The sequence below is a fragment of the Danio rerio genome, chromosome 4 (genome assembly GCF_052040795.2).
Source record: "Danio rerio strain M-AB ecotype USA chromosome 4, GRCz13ab, whole genome shotgun sequence".
Lineage (NCBI taxonomy): Eukaryota > Metazoa > Chordata > Actinopteri > Cypriniformes > Danionidae > Danio > Danio rerio.
In genome coordinates, this window is record NC_141024.2 from 80,865,348 (window position 1) to 80,884,533 (window position 19,186).

The following is a 19,186-nucleotide window of genomic DNA, read 5'->3' on the forward strand; positions in this document are numbered from 1 at the left end:
AGTAGTTGGTGCTGTCACCTCACAGCAAGAAGGTGGCTGGTTCAAGCCTCGGCTGGGTCAGTTGGCGTTTCTGTGTGGAGTTTGCATGTTTTCCCTGCGTTCGAGTGGGTTTCCTCCGGGTGTTACAGTTTCCCCGGGTGTATTGGGTAGGCTAAATTGTGTAAAAAAGTGTATGAGTTTTCATGAGAGTGTTTGGATGTTTCCCAGAGATGGGTTGCGACTGGAAGGATATTTGCTGCGGTAAAACGTGCTGGATAAGTTAATTATATAATAATAATTATATATAGGATAATTCACAATACAAAATCAGAATAGAACAGAGAAAACAAACTAACCAATTTTCCTCTAAAATATGAAAAATAGTTTTCAAAAGTACAATAAACTTAAAATAAATACAAATGTTTTTTTCTTAGTTTGGTTAGTTAGTTTTGTTAGAAAGTAATTCCGTCATTTTAAATTTATAATAGCTCAAAAGGTGATGATAATGGTTAAACATGGCAGTTTGGCCATGTTTACACATCATTTGCTGCTGTTTTTTTTCCGGCTTTTCCTTTGTTTTTTCACACTTTAGTCACGCGTTTGTCTCTTTCTGAAAGGATCACATCTCAGAGAGCTTCAATGATCATGAGCACCTTATTAATATGAGTTCAAGTAGTACATTATTCCAAATATAGACGGGATCACAAGCTCTCTGGAGAGAGTGAAAATGCTCACACTTTTAGACGGCGTTGTAGAACAGATTTTGTTCTTCTTGGCTTTGTGGCTGTACACCAAGATGACAACAAAGTTGATTTGAGCTTTGGTTGATCATGGCTTGTTATTATATCTAAAGTTATATATTATTACGATGTTTTTAAAAATGGCGCTTCATTTTTTTTCATTCTCCTGCGAGACGCATCTCTGTAAACCAATAGTGTTTAGCTGCGCTTCTAGTTTCGCCTTAGGAAACCCTTTGGGCCTGTTGAAACCCTTTACAAAGATTGGCCATAAAGTGAAATGGGTTCGGTTTGCTTTTAGGTACCCTTTGACAGTGGAAACAGCCATTAAAGCGTACTGAACCAAAGCATACCATAGAACTCAGTGGAAACAGGCCATAAATGTACCACTAATGGTTGCAGTCCTACCAGTAAAGAATTTAGCAAAATCTTCAGCTGACAAGAAGGTGATGGGTAAGGACAAAGCAGTGAATTAAAGAACCCATATTATGGGTTTTTGAAAATGAGCTTCCGTGAAGTGTGTAACACAGCTCTAAGGTGAAATATCCAGCTAAAGCTTAAAGAGCCCCTATTGGGGGTTTTCGAAAATGGGCTTCCATGTAGTGTGTAATACAGATCTAAGTGAAGGGAAATATCCAGCTAAGGCTTAAATCTGAAAGTGAACAGTTTTTAAAACTATTGATTCATTTAAAATGAATCATTTTAGTAGTGGTTAGAATGAATCTTCTTCATAACGAGTCTTTAGCCGTTTCGACGTGACGTGACTACGAAACAATTGTTGTGGGCGCAAACCCGAGAAAATTTAAACCTGCGCCCCGCCAACTAACCCAGCAGCGAAGACAAACAGATCCTAAGGTCATGAGTCAAGAAGACGCTGTGCTTACCTGAATATTATTGGAGGTGTGAGGGGAAATAAGTGATTCAGCAGTCTACACGCTTACAGTGGGCGATTCATTCGTTTGTTAAAGGAAGGATCAGAAAAGACTGGTGTATGAGACTTGTGAGGAAAGGCAGACAATACACCAGGGGTCCATGCAAAATAAGGCCAGTTTATTAGGCACAAAGGCACCCTGCTACACGCTGGTGAGCACTATAACCCCCTGGCTGGGTATGGGATCTTTGGGCAAAGCAGAGTACAGGTAAGCCCTGTGAACATATAACACTTCACGCAAGAGGTGCCACAGCAATAATTGCAAATAGAAATGATCTAAGTTACAGCTGAGAAGTGAGAAAAGCTCGGTCACCGAAATCACGCTTAGTAAATGATGTGCACGCTATCGGTTTCATTTTCACTGCTAAGTGCGGTTCATACTTCCCGTCCGGGGGTTATGACGGTCACAGGATTATCGCGCGGGCCCGTCCACCGGGGGCTTGACAAACCGTGCTGGGCATTTGTCTAGCACTGATTATTTGTCTAGCGCTGAACGCTGTCGACCAATCGCAACAGGCTGGCATCGGTCCAATCAGCGCAGATTAGCTTCGCGGTAAGGAGGGGTTTGGGAACAAATGAATCGCTGATTGATTCATATGGGAGTTGCTGGGATAATTGGGTAAAAATAAATGCATATTATAAGACCATGAAAGTGTTTTTTGACCTTGCATGCATATCAGTATGTTGTTGGAGATCCATATAATCGAAATATGACCCTTTTCATGTATAATATGGGCTCTTTAAATCTGAAAGTGCACAGTGTTTAAAACTATTGAGTCATTATAAAAGAGTCGACTTGATCAAATGAATGTTGAGGTAACAAATCTTTAGCCATGTAGGCATGATATTGATATGGAACTCCAAGCTCCGCCGATTTGTTGTGCATGCAGACCCGGGAAAATTGAAACCCCCAGCCTTGCCCACAAATACTCTAGAAAGAAAAAGAGGAAGACAAAAACTGCAGCAGGTCCGGGCTAAATCATGTCTCGAAGACGCTGTGCTCTGAAGAGTGAGGGAAGTTTGTGTTATTTTCCCCACCCAAAGATGAGGCTGTGAAGAGTCAGCATTATAGCTCCAGCCTTGTGCTGTGTTCTCGTCATTTTTCTGATGAGTGCTTCAGCAATCATGCTCCGTGCTTTCAACGGAGGATTCATTAGCTGTTTGTTAAAAGAAGGATCAGAAAAGACTATTGATGTATGGGACTTGGCAGAGTTTGGCAGGAACTTTCCAGTACACAGTTCATGGACCAGTCTCTTCCTCCATTTCACAAGTGTAAGTTGGTGGGATTAAAATGGCTGCCTCTTTGTTTACTCCAGCTTGCAAATGATGTATTTGTGTTTCTTTTTACTTGTAACCGCTCCACGTGGCTTATACTGTATCAGGTTAACTCTTTATATTCTCATTTCACGTCTAAAGCCATGTTGAAAATATGACACATACCGCTTTGTTCACGGATTTAAACGCAATCCACTGCCATTTGTCTTTGCTATGGCCACCGTCAGCTGATCCTACATACGTGCTGCTTTCAAATTTTAGAATAGTTCAGCTTTTGCCGCTGTGTGGATTAATACTGAATGTGTGTCATGGTTAAGAATAGAGCAATATGCTGGAGTTAAACTGCATTGCTTTAACACACTCCTGCATTGGGCTTACACATACACTCTGACAACTTCAAAATTGTTGATAAGCCATGGTGGGCGATTCTCTGTCTCACGCTGAACGCAGTCAACCAATCACAACAGACTGGGTCATCGATCCAATTAGCGCAGATTAGCATCGCGGACAGGAGGGGATTGGAAATAAATGAATCACTGTGCAAATCCTGTAGGACTCTTTGGGATATTAATTTTTTTTTCGGCTCAGTCCCTTTAGTAATCTGGGGTCGCCACAGTGGAATGAACCACCAACTTATCCAGCATATGTTTTATCTTCATCATGATGAACACCTGCTGCTAATAATTAGTTTAGGAATAAAGCTGTCGTCACACTGGACTTTTCTCCCTATAGACTTCCATTCATACACACGCTAATGCATCAGACTGGAAATGCAAGCTCGTGCGTCAAGCCTAATGAATAAATAATCAATAAATTCCCTCAGTATAAATGTCCACTGGTCAAATTTAAGGCCAAGTGAACAACTTTTTTAAAAAGCTTTTTAATTTTTCCATTAAAACTCTGCTTGACAGTTAAGAGTACAGATGCACTCATCCTGGCTATCTACATCAGGCTGGACATAGCGGCTCGTTTTCGTCCTGGATCAGCAAACGTGCAACAGACTAAGCCAAAAAGAGATGATTAATCTGGGTCAAGCTGTGCTTTTTCGACTTTTATATATTTTTCAGTGATTTATTGTCTGTGAGAACAAAACAGTCAGAAGAAAAATTAGCACAGAGATATTCAACCAGCCCTTGTGAACTGTTGTCACACTACAGGAAAGTGTCTGAAATCTTCTGACAGTGCCAGAACTTCTGATCGCAACGCACTAAAGTCATTGTCCCCTCAGAAAGAAATTTGTGCTCCTCCAGTTTTCAAAAAGTTTTGTTCACTCAAAACTAAACTCTTTCTGTCATTAATTACTAAAGCAGGTCACACACCAGAATAGCCGATTAGCGGCGCCCAGCCACGACTCAAGATATTGTTCATATTCCTGCCATGAAACACAGAGCGCCATCTGATTAGTTTAATGTCAAATATCATGCAAATGTGTGCATCTGGTGTGTAATACTTTTAACTGTCATGTGCGAATTGTGTCACAGCGCTTCTGGTGTGCGACCTGCAAAACACTACCATCATTCCAACCTTCAGAATACACATTTAGATATTTTATAATATGAAATAGCATTTAAATTATGAAGATTGTAAAATTAAAGCAACAGTGGAGAGATCTGGTCACCGTGTCAGGTCAGGGTGCACTTATATATATAGCCTTTAAAGTGCACACGCGGCAGCGAAGTCGCACTCTAGAAAACTGGACTAGTGTATGGCATGAAGGTGAGCCGCCTAATTCATTTCATGTTTTGGTTAACAAATTCTTTAAATATAACTCTCCTGAGCTCTAAAAGGAAATAAAAGGCAGAAGAAATTTACTGTTAAGTTAATTTTAGCAGAGACACAACTGCCAGCCATTTTCACATTAGTTTTTTTTTTCCAATTAAAGGGATATGTAGCCTTACAAAAATGTTTAGTTCACTGCACTGTAATGAATATTATAAGTTATTATATTCAATATTGTTAATATATTCAAATGAACCAATGAAATTGACAATATGTGGAAACATTTTGAATGTTTGCTTTCATTTTGAAATTGCTAAAGCCAATTTTACTGTTGTGTAAAGAAACACCCCATTATGCAGCAGCAGTCTCAAGTAAGGACACTGAATAAATGGCTTTTGAGTTTAAAGATGATCAGCCTGCGAAGTCAAGCTTACAGTTATACATGAAATAGGTATAATGCCTGAGTAAGTGGATTTGCTGTGGATCCACCTCTTAAATGCACTGCAGGTCGGCTGAATGATAATATTTAAAAATATGTTATTTATGCTATACTGCTATTTGCTCATACAAAATTAAACAGCAGAAAATATACTGTAGGCCTATTTTAACGGCTAAAATACAGTTAGCATATCGATTTTATTTTGACTTCTAGCTCATGGGCCTAAAAATGAAAATGTAACCTGAAAGTATTGTTAAAAAGGCCTAATAAATAAAAAGATGAGTAGGCCTAATGGCTTAAGATATTTTTTTTTTAAATGCCAACCGGACAATATCACAAACAAAAAACTCACTCATGATAGAATAACATAATTCTTTATTTTTTACCTTTAAAACTATGAAAAAAGTTATATGTCCTATTGATTTCTGTGTTACCCATGCAAAAATGTAACAAATTTTCACAGTAATGACTGATTTTCTATTTTTAGGTATCTTTTTTTTAGTTATTTTTCTGGCTACACTGATGCTTTAAAATGTAACTAAGTAACACATTTAGCTGCTATTTGTTTTTAAATGACATGAGGTTGTAACATTTAACTTTTTTCTAACACTGATAGATGATTAGTTAAGTTGAGCAAAAGGCAACGTGAAGCGTCATTACTCAGGTTATGCTTATTTCACTATATTTATTTACTGGTTATACGAATAGTGGGTAAGCTTGCATGTGTGGGCATAGTTTGAAGTCTTTACCTAAAACTTTAAACGTTTATACTATTTAAAAAAAAACCAGAAAGAAAAATGTCATTTAAAGCATTTATTTGGCACTGAAGCCATGATCCGTCTGCGTTAATAAACAGTGTTGCATTAACCTTCATAGATAGAATCAATAATAGGGAATACATATTCCTATTATTACTATAAGAAGTATATTACTTCCTTAAGTCAGTAACTTGAGCAGTAATGCAAAGTAATAATAAATAAGTCGTAAAAATTACATATTTAATGCTTTGTTTATTCTACACCAATAAACATGTAGCAAATTACAATAATAATGTAGATTAACTTGCACACATATCTACATCAATAATCTGTAACAAATTGTAACGTATTAAAGTGCTCGCATATCTACACCATTATTACTGTAGTAAATAAGCTCAAGGTTATTCTTCCCTCGCCTTTCCCGCCGTTATAATGTTGCGAGTTATGATTTAGGTTTCAGTGCTCGCGTACCTTCTAGACCATTATATAGCGGACTAGCTTAACGGGAGGAAGATTCATTTGAACGGGGCTTCAAATGAATCGACTCTTTAGATCCGAACAAACAAATCGTTTAGCGTTTCTATTTACATAAAATTTGAGCAGGGTAGCAAGATCAAAGTTCAAGACATTAGATTCAATAATATACATAGGCACCTTTCTTTATACAAAATTAAACTTTATTGACTAATCTAACAGAAACTAACACAAACACACATTCATACAAGCATAGGGAAGAGTAACGAACGTGAAGTAAGAGGTTGAGAAGATGTAATGATGGGAAAACCTAGGAGTTTGTAAAAGCGAACCAAGCAAACCAAACGTAATCAAATTCAATAAAACCCTTCTATTGTCTCTTTAGGGTTGAATTTAGTTCACACCAGTTTAGATGTTGGGAGAAAGGTGATACTTGCGGTCTGTTTGTGATGTCCGAGCTCCTATTGTTGAGCACGTGGTTCGGCTGGCTGATCCTTTGTTCCTCACGAGGCTTGTATTGGGGGGTCGGTGTTTGAAGCTGAAGCAGCAAAGGGATTCTGGGCTGTGATGTCCGAGCTGTGCGATTAATCCTTTCCGTCTGGGTCTCCGCCTGGTTTCTTGGAGGTTTCTCTGCTTAGGTCTTGCAAAACAGCGTGTTTCAGAGCAGAGAGCCGGGTTGCTTTGGAGCCTGGAGAGAGAGAGTAGAGTTTGGTCTTGGAGCCGGGAGCGAGAGAGTTTGAACAGAGAGAGGAAGTTTAGCTTGGTTAGCAGGTTCGGATCCACCCTCCATGGAAAGTTGACCAATTAGAAGCTAACTTCCTGGAATAAAAAATTTACGGCTCTTTGTCCGAGGCAGAAGAATATGCATAGGCAAATTTTAAAGTCTCTTGATGTTAATATGTTGCACTCATATTAAAATAAAATGTCAACGATCAATTTGTACAGTGAGTAAGCTTTTCGGAAAGTCTAAACACGAACAGTATAAGAGCTTGTTTAGCTTCGGTACGGTTAAACAGCATATGCAGTGGTATTAAAACCAAAAATATTAATACAGGAGAAAGCGAAACTTTGCAAAACACATGATTACAAAAAGAGAGTAAAGTTTCTATGAAAACATCAGTGTTAAACAAGCAGCTTAAAGGGTCCTGAACCGTTCTTTGTTTGATGCCACATGGCACATTCCTTTTGGGTCGTAAATACCTTGGAATCAGGTTTCGAGTCTTCTCTGGGCAAAGTTGGCTCGGTTGTGGAATAAAAAGCAAAATAATTATGTGTCTGGTCGGCCATATTTGTTACAAAGTGAATAAATAGCCTAAATGAAAGGAAGAAGGGGGACCAAAATCAGCAAATCTAATGCAATGACTGTAAAACATATCTAGTGTAGTACCCCCCATGGGATTAAAGGCCCCTCTGATATAAAATCCTGACACCGGTGCTGTTCTGCTTGCCCCTGTTCGTTGTATAAATTTGTTATGATAGAAAACAGTTAATATTCTGGAATGGCATAGTCTGAAATTTTCTTTTTTTTACCCTCTGTAATTCAAGGGTGCTGGACAACGGATTTTAGGATCCACATGCATTTTACTAAGAACAGTAGTCAGGCAGGCAGTCAAAACAGGGACAAACAGATGCATACAGAGAAATTTGCAGGCAGTGGACAAAATAAACAATAAAACAAGGCAAGGGTGGAACACAGAGAGACTAGACACAAGAAACGCTTAGAAATGTTACAGTGTAATGGAGCTTTGGATAACTTAGAACGTGGAGCTGTGGAGGGCCTGGAGAGTGGAGCTGTCTGGGGCTTAGGTTCAGAAGACAGTGATGGATCTGACAACCCATGTGGGTCAGGAGGCTCAGGTTCAGAGGCACTGGCTGTTCACATAACCCCAGAGGATCAGAAGGCTTAGGTTCAGGAGACACTGAGAAGTCACACGGCCCTGAGAAGTTTTTTTTTTTTTGTGTTCACTTTTTAAAAATAATTTTACAACACTGTCAGAAAAAAATGCACCAATAAGTTACATTAAACATAACTGTACCTTTAAAGGTACACAATAGGCCCTTATTTTGCACCCCATATGAATTATAAGATCTAAACTAGAGGTACAGAAAGTTACCTTTTAGGGTTCCATCACAGTGATGGGCATTTTTACCTAAGAATGTAGTATGCTTTTAACAGTGGTCAAATGTGTGTGAAACTCCACCAGTCTCACCTGTCATCTGAAGTCTTTTTTTAAACTGTCTTTCTAAGTTTTCTAAAATGGTTGTGGTTTAAACAGTTGAACATCTAAATAAACACTTCTGTATGATGATTCAGAAAGAAGAGTTACAGAGCTTCTGCCAAAGACACAAGTTAGGTAGACAAACAAACATCTACATTACTCCTGATTAGTAAGAGCCACTTAAAAGTGTGACAATTTTCAATATTGTGAATTTTGAAATGTCAAGTTTCTACTCTGAGGTTAATTTCATTATTTAATTAATAAGTAACTGCTTGGGTTCATATGTTAATTGTAAAACTAATGCAGATGTTGTTCCTCTTGTCCTGTAGCTCTGAATAGGTGAAGCCTCATGGCGAATGTTAAACAGCTGCTCGACAACTCACTGGATGAACTGTTAGAAGCTGAACTAAAGAAGTTTCAGTGGTGCTTAGTAAATGACCATAATGAGATTTCAAAAGCTGAATTGGAGAATGCAGACAGGTTGGATACAGTGGATAAGATGGTGTCATGTTTTGGATCAGAAAGAGCTGTGAAGGTCACAGTGGACACCCTGAGGAAAATAAAGCAGAATGACTTGGCTGATCAGCTGGAGAATACACAGAACCAAGGTATTGTTTAATTCCTTGTCAAAATTTAGAAATGTGATCATTTGATTCCATGTTAAAACTCTATCCTAGCATTGTTTTTTGAGTCCGATGTATTGTCAAAACATTTATTGCACAGCTTCAGATGAACAGTCTTAAATTCAGCATTGCTATGGATAACAGTGATGGTCAATCATAAAGCTAATGCATGTAAATGGGTGCCTGAATTTCACATGATTAACAATTATATGTTTGTCTTTGTTCATTTAAATTTGTTTATATGTGTAACTTCTTTTTTTCATAAAGGGAAGTACAGGGCATAATCATGTTTTGCTTTGTTTTTCCTCTCTGTTGTAAAGGTACAGCTTTAGAGAACTGTAAAACTCTTCCTCTTGATTACACAAACATCAGCCATGAACTAAAGAAGAAATTAAAAGAGGAAAATGAGCAGATATTGCTTGGTAATTCACAGACGGGTCACCAGAAGAAGCTGGACGATATTTACACTGATCTATATGTGGTGGAGAACAAGACTGGAGGAAGAGAAAATGACCATGAGGTGATGCAGATGGAGTCAAAACACAACCAACAGACAGCCAAGGATAAACCACTTAAGTGTAATGACATGTTTAAAGTTCAGCCTGACATTGAACAAAACAGAAGAGTCCTGACACTGGGGATCGCAGGAGTGGGAAAGACTGTCTCTGTCAATAAATTCATCCTTGACTGGGCTGAAGAAAAAGACAATCAGGAAATAGTCTTCATATTTCCACTGCCGTTCCGTAGACTCAATCTGATTAAAGATGAAAAGTACAGTCTCATAGGTCTGCTTAACAAGTACTTCTTTAGTAGACCGGGAGGACTGAGCTCTCTTCCTAAAGAACAAGGCAAGGTCATGTTCATCTTTGATGGACTGGATGAATATCGCTTTCAATTGAACTTTAAAGAGGAAGATGGCTTTACTGATGTTGATAAGGAAATGACAGTGAGTAAGATAGTTACAAATCTCCTAAAGAGAAAGCTGCTTCGCTCTTCCCTCATCTGGATCACATCCAGACCAGCAGCAGCCAGTCTGATACCCCAAACCTACATTGATCAGGTGACTGAGGTGCGAGGATTCAGTGATGAGCAAAAGGAGCAGTACTTCATCAAAAACAGCAGTCCTGAGGTTGCTGGAAACATCATCGGCCACATCAAGAAATCCAGGAGTCTGTATATCATGTGCCACATCCCCGTCTTCTGCTGGATCTCTCTCACTGTTCTTCAGCCTCTGCTGGGTCAAGAGAGCAATGAAAAAACACCCAAAACTCTCACAGGGATGTACACCAGCTACGTACTGTCTCAAAAGCAACAGATGAAAGAAAAATACAGCAACGATCTTGAACCTGAAGCTAATAACTGGTCTTTTGATGACATTGTTTTGAAACTGGGGAAACTGGCCTTTGAACAGCTGCAGAAAGGACAACTGATTTTCTACAAAACAGATCTGGAGAAGTGTGGACTAGATGTCAAGGAAGGGTCTGTGTTCTCTGGATTATGTACTCGAATGTTTCAGGAGGAAAGCCCCATTTCAGGGGAACAGGTGTACAGTTTTGTTCATCTCAGCGTTCAGGAGTTCATTGCTGCTCTCTATGTGTTTTTCACTTACAAAGACAAGAAAGCAAATCCATTTCTTGAGTCCAGGAAAAAGGAACTGAAATGGAAACTCTCTACAAAGACCCTGTTTAAACTTCATAAGGATGCAGTCGAGAAGACTTTACAAAGCAAGAACGGACACCTGGACCTTTTCCTCCGGTTCCTGCTGGGTCTTTCACTGGAGTCTAATCAGAGTAACCTGAAGGAGCTCCTCCCAAGACTGAAGCGCAAAACTGAGAACATCAAAGACACGACAGACTATATCAAAAAGAAAATAAAGAAGGAGACATCAGCAGAGAGGACCATCAACCTCTTCCACTGTCTGAATGAAATGAATGATGACTTTGTGGAGGAACTCCAAAAGAGTCTGAGCTCTGGAAATCTTACAACACAGGATCTGTCCTCTGCTCAGTGGTCGGGTCTGGTGTTTGTGCTCCTGATGTCAGAAGAGACTCAAGAGAAGTTTGAACTGCAGAAATACAGAAGATCTGATGAAGCACTGATGAGACTGATACCGGTGGTCAAAAACACCACAAGAGCACTGTAAGAGTTTTCTGTATACATTTATGCCCATTTCACACATTGATTTGCAACACATCTGCAACCCATGAGTCATAATCATGCAGTGCAGAAACAGCACAGACTATTTGTGCTTTCACATCAAATATGTATTACTGATCTCCTGCTATATACTATATCTGTTCTCCATTTTCAGACATTCTTTTCAATACTTTGATTATTTTTTACCCAATACAATAATATAATCTCTCCTTTCTGTTAACACATTGAAATGTTTAAATATAGATAGTGTGATGACAGCTCTAATCAAATCACTTTTATTGTCACATTATCAGCTGCAGGTGTGCCATGATGAGTGAAAATCTTAGGGGAAAGCAAAATATTGGCTTTAAGCAAAATTGGGAATTGTTAGCTAAAGAATGTTTGTATGTTTATTTTACAGCCTTGGATTCTCCCTTAAATTCAGTATTTACAGAGTCCATATAGTGATTTTGATCTTTTCTCAAACTAAAACACACCGTTCAATTATTTTTGTCTTTGGTCTGGATAACCCCTGCTAGATAAATGCAAAATCATTATTTCTGCTTTTCCTCACAGCCTACAGGGCTGTAATCTCACAACTCAGTCCTGTGAGAGTTTGTCTTCAGCTCTACAATCCTCAAACTGTGTGCTGAGAGAGCTGGACCTGAGTAACAATGACCTGCAGGATTCAGGAGTAAAGCTTCTCTCTGATGGACTGAAAAGTCCAGACTGTAAACTGGAGACACTGAGGTCTGAATTCAAACACCTGATTGATTGATTGATTGATTGATTGATTGATTGATTGATTATAAATATTTACATCAACTGAATAACTAAAAATTACATTGTAAATTAGATTTGTTTTCTTATTTCTCAGATTAGTCATGTGTAAACTCACTGTTCGGTCTTGTGAGAGTTTGTCCTCAGCTCTACAATCTTCAAACTGTGTCCTGAGAGAGCTGGACCTGAGTAACAATGACCTGCAGGATTCAGGAGTGAAGCTTCTCTCTGATGGACTGAAGAGTCCAAACTGCAAACTAGAAACACTGAGGTCTGAATTCAAACACCTGACTGATTGATTGATTGATTGACTGACTGATTGATTGATTATAATTAATATTTACATGAAGTGAATGACAAAAAATACACTATAAATTTGATTTGTTTTCTTATTTGTCAGATTTGTCCTGTGTAATATCACTGCTGATTCTTGTGAGAGTTTGTCTTCAGCTCTACAATCATCAAACTGTGTGCTGAGAGAGCTGGACCTGAGTAACAATGGCCTGCAGGATTCAGGAGTGAAGCTTCTCTCTGATGGACTGAAGAGTCCAGACTTTAAACTGGAGACACTGAGGTCTAAGTTCAAACTGTTAAGTTTGTAAAGATGACACAAAATGTACTAGAACTGTTATACTTATATTGTTGTCCTTCACTTTTCTGTTTCATAAAAACTCACACTCTGACAAAAACTTGTGATCATTTCTAACATCAACATCATCACATATTTAGTAAACTCTTAAAGTGACCTGCGCTCTTTAATTATTTCTTGTATAATGAACACATTACTCTAATTAAACTCAAGATAATGATTTATCAACTAAATATGCAACACAAACACCTGATTGATTGATTGACTGATTGATTATAATTATTATTTACATCAGATGAATGGCTAAAAATTACACTGTAAATTTGATTTATGTCCTTATTTCTCAGATTTGTCATGTGTAAACTCACTTCCAATTCTTGTGAGAGTTTGTCTTCAGCTCTACAATCCTCAGACTGTGTCCTGAGAGAGCTTTAAGGGTTCTCCATTAAGCAGGTCGCACACCAAAAGCTCCGCGCCATGCATTTTAGAATTCTAAGCATAGGTTTCTATCAGGATACACACACCGGTGCCGAAAGTCGGCGGCGCCCGGCCATGGCTCAGGACGCAGTTCATTTTTCAGCCGCGCCACAGAGCGCCATCTGATTAGTTTCATGTTAAATATCATTCGAATGTGCGCGTCTGGTGTGTGATACTTTAAACTGTCATGTGTGCGCCGTGTCGCGGTGCCGAGCGGCGCTTCTGGTGTGTGACCTGCTTAAAATTCAGTATTTACAGAGTCCATATAGTGATTTTGATCTTTTCTCAAACTAAAACACACCGTTCAATTGTTTTTGTCTCTGCTCTGGATTACCCCTGCTAGATTAATGCAAAATCCTTATTTCTGCTTTTCCTCACAGCCTACAGGGCTGTAATCTCACAACTCAGTCCTTTGAGAGTTTGTCTTCAGCTCTACAATCCTCAAACTGTGTCCTGAGAGAGCTGGACCTGAGTAACAATGACCTGCAGCATTCAGCAGTGAAGCTTCTCTCTGATGGACTGAAGAGTCCAAACTGTAAACTGGAGACACTGAGGTAAAAAAAAAAAAAGTTTCCGTAAAATAAATGCTGCCACAATTTACTTTTACGTTGTGAAATGCCACAAAGTATGATGTGGTGAGAAAAATATGCTGCCATGTATTTTATTTTTATGATTATTCAGTGTGCACATATCATGTTTCAAGTGTGTAATGAAATCAAACATGAGAAAAGCCTTTGTTTAAAGAGCACTTGTATTCACAAGATATAATATTGCTCTTAAATGTCTGTTAAATTTCTGCTCAAAACATCATTAGTTCATGTTCTTTGGGATTTGGGGGCAAGTCTAAAATGAGCTGTTTTGGGGCACTCACTTCAAACTAAACCGAACATCAAATTGAAATGTCATCATTTCAAACAAAATCTTGCCAAAATGAAGTTCTTGTTGAGTTTGTTTGGTCAGATTGAAACAGCTCCCCCAATATTTTGCTTTGGCTCCTAAACACCTTTAAGCGGCCATTGGTCTGACGATTACACAATAGGTGGGTGTGTTCTGGAGCTCCACCTCTTTGAATTGCAATTTCTCCCCCAATTTCTTTCTTAATCCATGGTTGGCAGTCAAGGGAACAACATCAACACAACAACACTAGTCACCTGATACACTAGAGGGTCAGATAGCAGAGCTGAAGGCTGATTTATACTTCTGCATCAAGCGCACGTGTATGCTACAGCGCAGCCTATGCATGGACGCATAGCCCTCGCCGTGGCCGTCGGCGTCGCTGACACGCACCTCTCAAAAATGTAACTACACATAGCAACTATGCGTAGCGCAGGCTCTGTGATTGGTCAGCTTGGTATCGCTGGCAAGAGGTCGGAAGGGTATCCAAGATCTATACTCAAGTAAAAGTACAGGTGGAATTCCGGGAGATAGAACGATACGGGAGAGTGTTTTTAAAACCATTTTAAGCTCAAAATTATTAGCCCCTATAAAGCAATATTTATTTTGATTGTCTAGAGAACAAGCCATCATTAATTACCCTAACTTGTCGAATTAACCTGGTTAAGCCTTTAAATGCCATTTAAAATGGTCACCTTGAAGTGATTCGGTTCTCTCTGTGTTCTGAATGATTTTGAGATTTTTAGCTTCAAAGTATTTGCATTCCATATAGCATATAAAATATAGTATGTGTGTAACATTTGTTTTTAGTCTTAAAATGTAAACAACTTGTAAAAAAAATATCACAATGTAAATAAGTTGTCATTAAATAAGAATATGTCAATAACTTAATTTTGACAAAAATGTCAGATAGAACCTTATAATTCTAAGGCGACAAAATATTTAGTGTCTTGAAGAATATCTAGTCAAACTTTATGTATGTTAAAAATAATGTTTAAATTTTTTTATTTTTAATGGATAAATGACTAATGTGTGCAGGGCTAATCAGTTATTCCATTAAACTGCAGTTTCTTTAATTACCCCATAGTTACCATTGATAAGGTCTAAAAATATAGATAATTTTGGCACATACCAGTACGTGTTTTTTTTCAGGTCGTAGCTGGAATTCATGTATATGTTGCAATGTCAGTTCGTTGGTGCATCGCAATATGAAACTTTTCTTGCTGACATGTTGGAGTAAAAACAGACTGAACTTGAGGCCAGGTGATCTGGTCCGATAAACTCACTGCACAGACAGTGTGACCGTCTCCTGTCTCTCTCGGAACCGCAGATGGCGAGCGGGACCACAGTATAAAACTCGCACATCTTCCTAGACTTCAGCCATTATTCCAACAAGCACGCACGCTCTAACTGGAAGCAAGTAACACGTCTCTATAGAAACCTCTCGCAACACAACCTCTCTAATGTGGTGCCTCGTGATATTTGCAAACAACATATATAGATCATATTCATTATCACTTGGCAGTAATGGAGGAACGCCGCCAAATGTAGCGAAGTAAGAGTACTGATTTTCCCCTATTAATTTACTTGAGTAAAAGTACACATACTGTACACATAATGTACTCAAAACGTACTCGTTACCCATCAATTTTACTCAAGTAAATGTAACAAAGTAAATGTAACTTTACTACCCACCTGTTTGCTGATGAGTTTGGGCTGGACTGAGAGCCGCACAAGTCCGTTGGAGCAAATGTTTACAAATTGTGGAGTCCCGCGAAGGAGCTCCAGATGAAAAGTTTTGTTTTGTGTTTATCTTATGGTTAAAGTTGTTGCACAACCGCCGGTTCCTTCCTCAAAATGAGCGAGTTTAAACCACTTTTGCATTAAGGAAGCGTTCAGAACAAACAAAACACCAGCAAAGAAATTTGACACAGAGGAACATAAACACCTCACTGCCAGCTAGTGTTTCAGAAGTGTTATTGCAGAGCATCAGAAACAGCACGCTGAAGTATAAAGGCACAGCTACTAATGAATGAATGAGAATTTAAAAGTTGAAAAAGCACATGTAATACCATTCAACCAGCTAACCATAGCACCACACAAACGGGTCCTATCTTTCAGTCGGTGTCCTGATGACATCACTCCCCAAAGACACACTGACACGCATAGTGCAGTGTCAAAGCAGTCTTTTATGGCTCGTTTCCACTGGCTGGTATGGTACTGTTCGGGTCGGTATGGGTCACCTTTATCAGGCTTGCGTTTCCACTAGCAAGGGTACCCTTTTGTTGGGCGTGGTGTATGACAAAGTTTCAGTTGACGTCATGCTCGCTACAGAAAATGTGTACAATAAAGCTGCACAGGTCGTTTACATATCATATGAAAAGCACTTCTCACAAAAAACAAAAGATGTTTTTCACACATAAATACTTGTGTATAAATGTTTATTACTAACTTTTCTATAAACAGGAGTTGATTATAACTGCAGATCAATGACAGTGTGAAATAGCCTACTGTAACTTCTGTAATTATATTGAATAAATAAATAAATGAACACAGTTGTCAGAATTATTAGCTCCCCTGAATTATTAGAACCCCTGTTTATTTTTTTCCCCAATTTCTGATCAACACAGAGTAGATTTCTTCAACACATTTCTAAACATTGTAGTTTTAATAACTTAATCTCTAATAATGATTTGTTTTATCTTTGCCATGATGACAGTAAATAATATTTTACTAGATATTTTCAAGACACTTCTATGCAGATTAAAGTGACTTGTAAAGGCTTAACTGGGTTAATTATCGGAAAAAAAAGTTAGCTTAAATGGGCTAATAATTTTGTCCTTAAAATGTTGTTTAAAAAATCAATAACTGCTTTTATTTTAGCCGAAATAAAACAAATAAGACTTTCTCCAAAAGAAAAAAAAAAACATTATCAGACATGCTGTGAAAATGTCCTTGCTCTGTTAAATACAATATGGGAAATATTTAAAAAAGCAACAAAAATTCAAAGGGGGGCTAATAATTCTGACTTCAACTGTATATGAACACATACAGCCCCTTACAGTCCTCCATATGTTACCAACTACAGAAAAAGTACACACAGCATACATTTAGTCCTTAATTAGGTTCAAAACAACAGAAAGTATAGCCTACAGTCAGTGAAAACCTCTCACCTGTGTCTGTAATCTTCAGCAGCACATAAAGACTCTGTTAGAGAGTTATTCCATCATTCCCAGTTCATATTAGTCCAAAAGGTGATGATAGAAATTAAAACAAGGCAGTTTGTTAACGTTTGCTAAAGAAATAACCTACTCCTTGGCTTTCCATTTTTTTCAACGCTTCACTCTCGGGTTTGTCCTTTTCTTTCTGAATGTGTCATTCTTGCGTTTGTCAGCTCATAGGATCGGGCTTCCAAAGCTTGTCAATAATCAAGCGCACGTTATTATCATCAGCTCAAGAAGTTAGTTATTTCAGATATAGATATTATTATTGTTATTTCAGATTCAGATATTCAGAGCGCAAGTAATCTCTCGCTGTGTATTTCAAACACGGCGGGTCCTTTGTTTACATTCTGGCTTGTTGCGTAAGCGAATTACGTATCTCTGTAAACCAATAGCGTTCAGCTGCCCGTCTAGCTCCGCCTTTTGGTACCCTTTCTTGCGTTTGGGACCCTTTCGAAAGGGTGCCGAAAAAGTGGTACGGTACAGTACGGTTTGGTTCGGTACGCATTTTGACAGTGGAAACGGCCATAAAAGCGTATCAAACCGAACTGTTCCGTACCACTCAGTGGAAACGGGCCATTATACACCCCGAATACCCCAATTCCCGAATATACAGTATTATACACCCCCAATACCCGGAAGTGCTCGAAGGCGGCGAAGAGAACATAAACAAAGACGGGAAGCACGGCGGGCTAAAAGCTAAGCTAAAACTAACACCACACCGGCTCTCTTTACCCAGCATTTTTCTTGCCAATGTACGATCATTGTTGAACAAAATAAATGAATTTCGACTGCGCATCAACCATAGCAAAAGATTATGGAACTGTAATGTCATGATTTTCACAGAAACACGGCTAAACAGCGGGATACTAGACAATGCTGTATCTTTAACTGAGCATCACACATTCCGAGCAGACAGAACGGCAGATGACTCCGGTAAGACCAGAGGTGGAGGATTATGCATTTATATTAACAAAGCTTGGTGCCCAAACTCTGTCGTCGTTGGGAGACATTGCTCTGCTAACCTGGAATTTCTAATTTTTAAATGTAGCCCATTTTATCTACCAAGGGACTTCACATCCACTATTGTGACTGCTGCTTATATTCCTCCCGATGCTGATGCCAAGCTTGCTATGAACAAACTTCATGCAGCCATCAGCAAACAACAGACTGCTCACCCGGAGGCTGCTTTTATTGTTGCGGGGGATTTTAATCACTCAAACTTAAAGACAGTGCTCCCCAAATACCATCAAAATATTTTCTGCCACACAAGGGGAAATAAAACCTTAGACCATGTTTACACAAACATGCCTGAAGCATACGCTGTGACCCCCCTCCCCCACTTAGGTCAATCAGATCACCTTTTTTGTTCCTCACATCCAAGCACTCACCCCTCATCAACCGTGTGAAGCCATCAGTGAGGACCATCAAAGTAAGAGCAGTGGGGGTAGACTCCACACTCCAGGACAGGATTCAACACACAGACTTGCTTCCCAGGCCACCCGTGCCTCTCACACAGAAAATGACAGTTACACTTCCTCTGTTCTGGAATACATCAACACCACCATAGACAGTGTTATAGCCCAGAAACAGTTCACTACACACCCGAATCAGAAGCCATGGATGAACAAGGAGGTGTGCCTCCTGCTGAAGGCACGCTACACTTCCTTCAGATCAGGGGATGCACAGGCCTACAGCACTTCCAGGGCTAATCTGAAGACGGGCATCAAAAAGGTCAAGCACTGTTACAAGCTAAAGCTAGAGGAGCACTTTTCCAACTCCATCCAGGTCATCACCAACTACAAACCCAGCCCCCCGTCCAACTCAAGCGCAGAGTTGCTACAGGAAGCACAAGCCCAAACTCACAATCTGCCCGCCCACCCCTTCCAAGTTCCCATGAGCAGCGCGAGCGTGAGACCGCCTCCGCTCCCAGCT

General features: G+C 39.1%; 1 protein-coding gene across 2 annotated transcripts in view; it reads left to right on the forward strand.

Moving 5' to 3' along the window:
• The window catches only part of LOC103910704 (protein NLRC3-like), a 61,579-nt gene that overhangs the window by 3,043 nt on the left and 39,350 nt on the right, over positions 1-19,186 (forward strand). For both annotated transcript variants that reach the window (XM_088649659.1, NM_001444379.1), the window contains 6 exons: positions 8,861-9,139; positions 9,475-11,293; positions 11,867-12,040; positions 12,168-12,341; positions 12,471-12,644; positions 13,517-13,690. In XM_088649659.1, the coding sequence (XP_088505785.1) occupies positions 8,881-9,139; positions 9,475-11,293; positions 11,867-12,040; positions 12,168-12,341; positions 12,471-12,644; positions 13,517-13,690 (2,774 nt within the window). In that variant the 5' untranslated portion in view covers positions 8,861-8,880. The remainder of the gene's footprint in view (positions 1-8,860; positions 9,140-9,474; positions 11,294-11,866; positions 12,041-12,167; positions 12,342-12,470; positions 12,645-13,516; positions 13,691-19,186) is intronic.